Genomic DNA, 10,417 nt, shown 5'->3' on the forward strand with positions numbered 1-10,417 from the left:
CTTTCTCACTGCTTTCACAGAGTCTGAGCTCAAAAGGGCTAGGGCACTCCTTTTCCAGCCAAAATGGCTGTGTTGCATATGTCCAGCGTATTTAGAAATATCATTCCTCTGGAGACACTCACCAAGTGCTCATCTAGCAGATACCTGAGGGGGAAGGTGCCCAGGTGGGTGACAGAGCGCTCTGTGCACTGTCTGTGCTTAGGCTACCAGCAACTCTTTTGAGGTTTAATTTTATACTTTGTCTGTGGCATGGGAACCCCAAGCTGAAATAAAAAAGATACTTAGTCTTGGACCATTGGCATCCCCAGGGCCCCAGTGTAAACAGGACCCAATGCTCCCTTAGGACACATCCATCACCAGGGTCTCATGGGACAAAGAACACTCCATGAGCAACTATTACCAATAAAACATTGAAAGCAGGGTGAGCTCCCACAAGATAACTTGCATATTCATCAAGCAGGATAATTAATTTCTCAAGAGCTGGAGAATATAGAACAACCTGAGATGGATAAATAAGACAATTTAATGACATATAACTAGACATTTAGAGGGTAGAGTTTGACGAGCTTTGACATATGTGTACATCCATGCGACAATAGTAACAGCAGGCTTTACTGGCAGTCCAGTGGTTAAGATTCTGCTTCCACAGCAGGGGACATAGGTTTTGTCCCTGGTGAAGGAAGATCCTGTATGTCAAAAAACAAGTACAATGGTAACACGTATCACCCTCAACAGTTTCCTATACCCCTTTGTAATTCCTCCTTGGGCTCCCCTCCACCTGCCCCCCCATCTCATCAGGTGACCACTGAGCTGTTTCCTGTTATATAGATTAGTTTGTATTTTCTAGAATTTTACATAAATGGAATCATAGAGTATGTACTCTTTTTTTTTTTTTTTGTGGGCGGCAGCCTGACTTCTGTCACTCAGCATATTCATTTTGAGATTCACCAATAATATTGCACATATAAATAGTTGGTTCATTTCTGTTGCTGAGAAGTATTCCAGCGTATGGGTGTTCCCCATTTCATTTATCCATTCACCTGTTGATGGACATTTGGGTTGTTTCCAGTTTCTAGCTACTACAGTTAAGGCTGCTGTGAACATCCATGAGTGAAACTTCATATGGACATATTCTTCCATATCTCTTCGGTTAATGCTTGAGCACAGGATGATTAGATCACATGTTCAAATGTACGTTTCACTTAAGGAACTGCTGCCAAATTGTTTGCACAGCGGATGTACTATTTTACATTCCCACAAGCAGTGTTCCAGTTTCTCCACGTCCTTGCCAGCATTTGATGTGATTAATCTTTTCAGTTTTAAATGTTTTTAATAGCTGATGTCTCATGGTATCTCAGTGTGTTTTTAGTGTTCAGTTCAGTTGCTCATTTGTGTCCGACTCTTTGCGACCCCATAAATCACAACACGCCAGAACTCCCTGTCCATCACCAACTCCCGGAGTTCACTCAAACTCACGTCCATAGAGCCGGTGATGCCATCCAGCCATCTCATTCTCTGTCATCCCTTTCTCCTCCTGCCCCCAATCCCTCCCAGCATCAGAGTCTTTTCCAGTGAGTCAACTCGTCGCATGAGGTGGCCAAAGTATTGGAGTTTCAGCGTTAGCATCAGTCCTTCCAATGAACACCCAGGACTGATCTTTAGAATGGACTGGTTGGATCTCCTTGCAGTCCAAGGGACTCTCAAGAGTCTTCTCCAACAGTGTATATTTACCTAATTACTAATGAAATGAAGCATAGTTTCAGGTGCTTATTTGCTGTTGCTGTGTCATCTTTGATGAGGTGTCCAAATCATTTGTGCATTTATCATTGTGTTGTAATTAAGTTGTGCTGTGTGCTCAGTCACTTCAGTCATGTCCAACTCTTTGCGGCCCTATGGACTGTAGCCCGCCAGGTTCCTCTGTCCACAGGATTCTCCAGGCAAGAATACTGGAATGGGTTGCCGTGCCCTTCTCCAGAGGATCTTCCCAACCCAGGGATTGAACCAGGGTTTCTTGTGTCTCCTGCTTTGCAGGCAGATTCTTCACACTAGCCTACTTGGGGAGCCCCAATTAAGTTATGTGTGTATATGTATATTTTCCAGATATGTGCTTTATAGATGTTTTCTTTTTGCAGTTTGTCTTGTTCTCTGATCAGTGTCTTTCAAAATCAAAAGTTAAGTTCGATAAAGTATAATTTATCAATTTTTTCTTTTATAGATTGTGCTAAAATATCTGCTATGAAAAATATACTGATGGGATTAATGGTAGATTAGAGATTGAAGAAGAGAAGGGTATTAAATAGAATATACACAGATAGAAAGTATAAATGAAACAGAAAAAATGAATAGAATGTCAGTGAGCTATGGGGCAGCCTCCAGCAACTGATATATGTGGAATCAGTGTCCCCAGTGGGTGGGTTGGCACTCTGGCTGGTTGTTAGCAACACTGCTCCTGGCCCTGCTTGAACTTGGGAATTTTGCCTCTAATTCCATTTGTTGCTTCCTTTCTTGGCCCGGTGATTCCCTCACACACACCAGTCAGTCCTAAGCTACAGATCTTCACGTCCTCTTCCTTCCAATTTCCACCCCTCAATCTCCAGCCATCTTGGCCTCCCAGAGCCATCCACTCAACTCAGGACAGTACTGGGCTCTGCCTGAGTCCCTCCTCTATGCTCTGCATCCTGAAAGTACTCCAGACAGTAAGCTGGGACAGTCACAGAACTCAGGTCATCTCTTTCCTTTCTCATTAAGGGTCATGGCCCTTCATTGCATGAAAACCAATGTATTTAGAACTGTTGTTTCACATATTTTGTATGGTTTTTTAGTTGCTTCAGGTGAAAGAGTAATTCCGATCCCTGTTACTTCATTTTGGCTAGAATCATAAGTCTCACTAAATCCATTTTAAAGAGTGAAATATGGAAACACCTTACAGATGTTAAGATTATAATGATAAGACTAATAGAGTACAACAATAGGAAAAGACAATCAGATCAATGCCCCTAAAGAGACCCATGCACGTGTGGGGATGTGGTATGTGATATGGGGCTATCCACATACTGGAAAAGGATAGACCAGACTAGGGTACTGATATAAAATGTTGGATCCCTACCTCACACCAATTACAAAGATGCCCTCTAGGCAACTAAAGACATAAACAAAAAAAGTAAAGTCATAAAGCCAGTTGAAAGAAATATTTTATGGGGACCACTTATGTATTCTTTGGGTATGCAAGAATTGCTTAAGACCAAAAAAATACATACAGGGGAAAAAGGATAGGTCTGATATATAAATTAAGGTTATGTTTTCAACAAAGGACACTGCTGACATTAACGGTATAGGAGAAAATATTTGTGACATCTAAATGGTCAAAGGTATGTATCTAGAACTATGCTGTTCAGTACAGCCCCACTAAACATATATGGATATTTAAACTTAACAAATTAATTAAAACGTATGATGCTGTTTCTCTGTTACACTAGCCACAGTGTCCACAATGACTGTAGCTACTGACTAGTGACCACTGTGATTGAATTGTGTTCCTTAAAAGAATAAGTTGATACCCTAACTCCTGGTATCTGTGGATGTGCCCTCATTTGAAAATAGGGGTCTTTGGACTTCCCTGGTGTCCAAATGGTTTTAGCCATCCGTTTTTAACCGTCCAGTGGTTAAAAATCCACGTGCCAATGCAGGGGACATGGGTTTGATCCCTGATCTGGGAAGATTCCATATGCTGAAGGACAGCTAAGCCTGTGGGTCACTACTAGTGAAGCTGGAGCACCCTAGAGTCCCTGCTCTGCAACCAGAAAAGCCATTGCAATGAGAAGCCCGTGGACCACAACTACAGAGAAGCCCCTGCTCGCCACAACTAGAGAAAGCCCACATACAGCAATGAAAACCCAGCACGACAAAAAATAACATTTTTTAAAAAAGGGTCATTGCAGATGCAATCAAATTATAATGGATTAAAGTGAGCAATAATACAGTGAGTGGTGGTGTTGCTCTCTCTCAATAGAACAGTGAGACTCGCAAAAGATTTCAGATCTCTAGCCTCCAGAACCATGAGAGGACAAGTTCCTGTTCTGAGACACCCAGTTTGAGATTTTTGGGGGGCATCCCCAGGACACTAAGGCAGCACAGATAAAGCACATCTTCACAATTTCAGAAAGTCCTATCGGACAGTATTGGGTATTTGCAGAGCTCTTGAAAACCAAGGGGGAAAACCCATAGTGATGGGACGTGGTAGGCAGCCTCTCCAATGAGCAGAACAGACTGAAATCCCGTTCCTGCTGTAGCGCTGACAGATGAGCCCGAGCTAGAATGCAGAGTGGTGCACAGCATTTGTGAGACGTCAGTAAGCCAAAACCTCCCTGCACTGCTGTAGCCATTATAAACAAGCTGATCACATTGGTGAAACTAGGTGTGCACACCCCTAAGATCCACGGGTCTCTCGCCTAGAAAAATCCTCACACAGGTCCCTGAGGAGTATGGACAAGGGTTTTCATGGTGACCCAGTGATCAGCATGGCAGCCACCCGTGTTCCTCCAGGGGTGAGGACAAGTCAGCCTGAGGGACACTAGGAATTGCACATAATGAACAGAAACGAAATATTTTTGCATTCTGCACCATGGATAAATCTCAAAGACATGGTGTAAAAAAAAAAAAATGAGCAGCACAACATCAGAGTCGTTGCCAGGAGGGAAGGGAACAGTCATGGGGAGAATTTGCTTGACTGGAATCCTAATTGAGCAGAACAGAGACACCAGGGCAAAGGAAGGAGAGAGTCCAGATAAAAGTTGGGGAGGAAAAGGCAGGTCCCAGACGTGTGAGGCCATGTCATTAACACATGGCGAACAGCAGAGCTGGGACGTTACAGACACCATCCCAGCACACCCACTCCCCACCTAAGAGTGAGGGAAACCTGGCTCTGTTATATGTGACCAAGAGGACAAAGCAGTGACTGACTCACATCCAGATTCATAGGAAAAAAAAAGAGAGGGGCTTCCCTGGTGGCCCAGTGGCTAAGACTGCATTCCCAATGCAAGGAGGCCTGGGTTCAATCCCTGGTCAGGGAACTAGATATCACATACTGTAACTAAAGATTCCACATGCGAAAACTAAGACCCAGCACAGCCAAATATTTTTTAAAAAAGGAAAAAGAAGAAGCATGCTGACATCCCTATAGATAGAGAAGACAAACCAGAAAGACGTGCCCAAAAAACACAGACATTTTAACCAAATATTTCATTGTAAGTCAAACAGGAAAAGGATAGACGTTATGAAAGAACACCCTGCATCAGAAATGAAGGGGACATTTCCAGACCACTGGAAAAAATGATTTGAAAAGACAGCCAATACATTATAGAAATGAACTAGCATCTCGAAAGTGAAAGAAAGTGAAGTCACTCAGTCGTATCCAACTCTGCGACCCCATGAACTGTAGCCTACCAGGCTCCTCTGTCCATGGGATTTTCCAGGGAAGAGTACTGGAGTGGGTTGCCATTTCCTTCTCCAGGGATTCTTCTCGACCCAGGGATCGAACCCAGGTCTCTCACATTGTAGGCAGATGCTTTACCGTCTGAGCTGCATCCCTAAAGGAGAGGGAAATCTGGGGCCTTGAAAGAAGTCTGTGCACGTGGCCCCTGGGCTCCTGCCTTCGGGTCAGGTGCAGCCTAACCCCTCCCTGGAAGGGAGCTGTTACCTTCTCTGTCAGCTGGCTCAGCAAGGACATACTCCTGGTCCCCAAAAAGCTGTAGTGAGGCTGGAGGAGGCTCTGGCTGTCAGGGCCCAGGACTCTCTAGACTCTCTAAGCTGAAGTGGCCAAACTGCACATCCCCGCAGGCCATGGTCTCCAGTGGCTCCCTGGCTGTCCCTCTGGACCAAATCCAACAGCCCGGACCATTGATCCTGAGATCTCCAGGGAAACACTAGCCCCACTCCCTGCCCCTGTGGAGGGACATTTCCTCCAGTGCACCCAATCTTGTCTGCGCATTTTTGTGTCCCCTAGCTGATTAGCCCCCAGGAACATGAGGTCCTCACAAGCCAGCACAGATGAAACCGGTTTCTCCTAAGAGGATGGAGGCTAGAATATCCAGTGGACCAACAGTGCAAGCAGCTGCCTGGGGGCTGTGGGGAGGGGTCTGAGCAGGCAGGCAAGCAAGCAAGCAAGCATCTAGCCTACAGGTGTCATTGTCGGGACCCCAGAGCCAGCCACAAACGGCATTGGGCACGTGTTCACAGAATGACTGTGGATCCCTCCTGCTGGCTGAGTATGGAACACAAGCTGTGGGGCAGGTCTAGGCACCAGAGGGCGTGCATTTGGTAGCAGAATCTCAAGGACCCCAGGATTCTGAGCAGGATCAGGCTATGCATGCAGCCCTGGGGATCTCGGCCCAGATGCATATCAGGTCATGGCATGGACAGTAACAGCACAGACACTTTAACTCTTCTCTGCCTGGCTGACCTCACATAAGCCTCCAAACAGGCCTGAGTCTGGTCCTATGACCGTTTCCACTTCACAGATGAGACAGAGGTGCTGATGGCTGTGTGTGGCTCTCTAAAGGCCAGGCCAGGCCAGGCCTACAGCCAGGCAACCCTTCAGTGTTTCAGAAGCAGAACAGTTCTTTCTGCCCCACAGCAAAAAAAAAATCAGAAGCTTAGGGAAGTTACCTTCAGGCACCAGTGAAGAGGGCGAAGTCCTGACTGAGGAACTGGGAAGACGCATGTCCCCCCACCAGCCTTGCATGAGTCAGAAAGGGCGGTGGGGAAAGGAGAGGGAGACTCCTCCAGGACCTGGTGGGGATGGGGACTGGGGACTGATGAGGACTGGGCACTCGGTAGGGCAGAAGCCTGAGTGTCCCTTGCACCCCCTGGGGAGGACCGAGGGGCCACTGGGGAAAGGAGCAGTTTCGGAGATGGCAAGGGTTCAGAAGTGTTCTTCCTGAACACCAGCTCCAGGTGGTTTCCAGAGCCTGTGCTCCCCCACCACAGTGCTTGGCTGGGCACTGGGCCTCTAAGAAGCCCCTGAACAGAGCCCTGCAAGGTCATCTCTGAAGCAGAAGCCTGCAGGTCAGGGCTGACCAGTCTGAAGAACCAGCTGGGAGGACAGGCCTGAGGCTCTAGCTGACATGAATTCAATCGGCCACAGACCAGATTGGGTGCAGGGCGAGGGAAGGGTCCAGCGCAGACCTCCAACAATTTCATGGTGGCCCCAGCTCTGAAACTGGCTGCACACAGGAGCTGGAGGCTGGATTGCCTGCTTGTGGAAGACACCTGAGCGCCCTCACAGGTGGCAGGGGGATGCAGAAGGCCCCCAGGAAGCCAGGATGAAGTAAAACCCCTCCCACTCCCAGGGCTGTCTAGACACTGCACTGCACCCCCGCCCCCTGGTGGCAGGGATGAGTCACTCTTCAGAGCCTGGCCCGCCCACAGCTGTTTGCTCAGAAGGGTCACTGCCAGCTGCAGAATCTCAAGGACACCCTAGCATAGGTGGGGGAGGCCCAGCGTGGGGGTGGGGGAAGGGCCAGGCAGGCCCTTCTTGCGACCTGTGCCCCCCACCCCAGCTCCAGCACCACCTGGGGAGACCCAGGCCAGGGAGCGGGCTCTCCTGGAGGCACCTAACTGCAGCTTGTCTTAGCTCAAGTAGATCATCCCTGAGACTGGGCTCTTTCCAACCGCAGCAGTGCCACCCTGCCCCCACCCAACAGAGCAGGCCGGGAGAAGATGCTTTCCCCAGCTCCCTGGGTGGACAGGCCAGCCAAGGACATGCTGCCTGTTCCTCCGCCACAAACTGCAAAGGCAGCATGCCTGTGCTGACCCCAGGTGACCTGGCAAAGGGTCCAGGGCCAGCCACTGGACTGACTGATGCCTGAGGAGCCAGGAAAAGGGGCTCAACTTTTCCCCTACCCTTTCTCTCCCCCGTCACAAATAAGTACACAAAACAGTGGTTTGGGTCTGAGGATGATGGACATTTAGACACTGGCGCCAGGCTCACACCTGGCCAGTGCCACACCAGGGGTGGACAGAGCAAGGACAAAGAGGTAGGGAGTGGGCAACGCGGGGGCAACCAGCCAGGCTGCTGGTGTGGGGGTCACTGGTGGCTACTGGGAGGAGCAGGGAGGAGTTAGCCACAGTGACTCCAGAAGTGCCAGGTCCAGGACGGCCAGAGTCAGGGGCTCACACAGAGCCTGGTGTTGTCATGTGGTTCGTGCCCACAGAGGGGCGAGGCCGGTCTTCAGTCCATGGTGAGAGGGTGGAGGGGCCCGGCAGGCAGCAGCATCTCCAGCAGCTCTAGGAGGGGGTGGACGGTACTGTCCATCATGCTGTGGTTGAGGCTTGGGATCCAGACCACAGTGGCAGGTCCAGCCAGGCAAGGTTGGCATCTGTCCTGTGCCCTCTGCACACAACACTGTTCTTTCAGACCAGTCCCATCTTCCCAGCCACCTGCCCCCAGTCACCAAGGAAAGTCCTCGCCAGAAACGCGAAAGGGAAGGAACCCAGCCCAAGCAAAGCACCAGCTTCCCCCCAAGGTCAGGGACACTCACCCTGGATACTACAGCTGAACGTTGGGCCGCCTGCTGAGCTAAGCCGTGGCTTCCAGCCTGTCGGATGCTCAAACGAGGAAACGCCGCAGCGCCCTGCTTTCCCAGGCCAATCACTCCTGCAAAGCTTGAAGGGAGGGTCCCCAGGGGGTTCTAGCCAGAAGCACACACAAGCTGCCAGCTTCGGGGCCACAGATCCTTTCGGACAGTACTGGACGGGTGGCTGGCTCCCGCAGTGGGCCCGAGATACTAAGGCACGAAGCTACCTAAACCCACTGGGGCGGGGCGGGGAGAGGACAGGCTCCGAGGGCCCTTGAGTTGGTCAAGTATACAGTGACCAAGCCATGACGACAGCCTGGCTTTTTCCAACTCGGCACAGGCTGGAGGCGTAGGGTGACGGCCAGGGGCTGCCGATGGCTCTTCTGAAAAGGGGCTCTGTGGTCTCACGGCCCCGCCAAAGACCTCTGGAGAGCGGGGAGAGCCCTGGACACGGCTGGCACCTCTCCTCAGGCCCAAGGGCCAGTCCCGAACTGGAATCTGGGAGTCAGCTGCTCGGCTGGGAAGGTCGTCCGGTGACTCCAGGCCCTGGTAAGGGCCGGTGCCCCATCCATCTCCAGAAGGCCCTGTGTGGACGTCCTAAAGAGGGAGCAGGAGCGACGAGGGGAGAGTGGGCCAAGGGCTCGGGGCCTCCTGCGCCCTAGTCGGGCAGGTAGAGCCCGGGCGGGCAGGCGTCTCGCGCTTCAGGGCTGCCTGCGTAGGCCTGGGCGCCCGAAGGCCGGGTGCATGAGGTTCTCGGTGATGTAGGCCACAAGCAGGCAGATAACCACGAGCATAACGCAGATGGAACCACCCACCGCCGTCATGGCCACCACGATCTCCCGCATGCCGGCAGGCTCGGCGGCGAACTCCACACACTCGGCGGGTGCGGCGGGCTCCGGGGCGCCTGCCGGCTCGGCTCGCAGCGGCAGCGGCTGCAGGCAAAGGCGGTAGCGCACGCCGTCGTGCACGTCGGGCAGCAGGTAGTCGCGGCAGGAGGCGCCGAACAGCACGCGCTCGCATGGGAAGCGCGTGTAGGCGCCACGCCACGAGCAGTTGAGCGCGAAGGCGCGCACGCGGCGCGCCTCGGCCGGCCCCAGGCGCCACTGCAGCAACACGCTGCGGTTGCGCAGGACGCTGGCGCGCAGTGAGCGGCCGGCCGAGGCGTGCGCCGCACAGCCGGGCGCCTGGCAGCGGAAGCCGCGCGCGGGGCTGCGGAAGCACAGGCGCCCGCCTCCCGCCTCGGGGCCCTCGGGCAGCACCTTGTAGGGACACCAGGGCGCGTCGGCCGCCGGCTCCCAGCCCGGCGGCGTCGGGGCGGCCGTGGCGCAGGGCGGCGGCGCGCAGGCGGCCAGCAGCAGCAACAGCGGCGGGGCGCGCATCCTGCGGCTGGGCCGGGCGGCGGCAGGGCGCGGGCTCGCGGGCGCACGGGCGCGGGCGGTGGGTCACGCGGGCCGCGCCGCCGCTCCCCGCGCTCGCCCGGCGCGCCGCGCCCTCAGCCGCCGCCCGCTCCGACCCGCCCCCGCGCCCCGTGCGCGCTCGGACCCGGCGCGGCGGCGGAGGCGGGGCCGCCCCACGTCCCGCCCCCCTTAACCCTCGCTGGGCCGCAGCCACCCGGAGTTCGGATTTCGAAGGAGAGGGGGCGGCCGCGCGAGTGGGGCGGGGGCCGGCTGTGGCCAGCTGCGCCTAGGCCGCTGTGCCTGTTGGCCTCTCGCCGTTTGAGCGCCCTTCGGAGCCCTGCCACTTCCCGCCCTGCTCGGCTTTTCTAGGGCTTTTCCGTGGCTTTGGAGGACTGGGGTCTGGAGTCATGGCCCACGGAGGCAACTCCACGACTTTCCTTGGCCATG

The 10,417-nt window shown here is 53.0% G+C and overlaps 1 protein-coding gene across 2 annotated transcripts; it reads right to left on the minus strand.

Annotated features, from left to right (window-relative positions):
• Window positions 1-7,940: 7,940 nt before the first annotated feature.
• Window positions 7,941-10,078, minus strand: FNDC10 (fibronectin type III domain containing 10). Of its 2 annotated transcripts, none has more exons than XM_055419349.2 (2): window positions 8,538-10,078; window positions 7,941-8,283 (listed from the first exon to the last, which is right to left on the minus strand). In XM_055419349.2, the coding sequence occupies exon 1, from the start codon at window positions 9,950-9,952 to the stop codon at window positions 9,275-9,277; it is 678 nt and encodes a 225-aa protein (XP_055275324.1). In that variant the 5' UTR covers window positions 9,953-10,078; the 3' UTR covers window positions 7,941-8,283; window positions 8,538-9,274. The 2 variants fall into 2 exon arrangements, with proteins under 2 accessions (XP_055275324.1, XP_055275325.1); XM_055419350.2 differs by having other exon boundaries at window positions 7,941-8,389.
• Window positions 10,079-10,417: the final 339 nt, after the last annotated feature.

This window comes from Moschus berezovskii, chromosome 17, assembly GCF_049115385.1.
Source record: "Moschus berezovskii isolate FMDL1 chromosome 17, NW_MosBer_1.0, whole genome shotgun sequence".
Taxonomy (NCBI): domain Eukaryota; kingdom Metazoa; phylum Chordata; class Mammalia; order Artiodactyla; family Moschidae; genus Moschus; species Moschus berezovskii.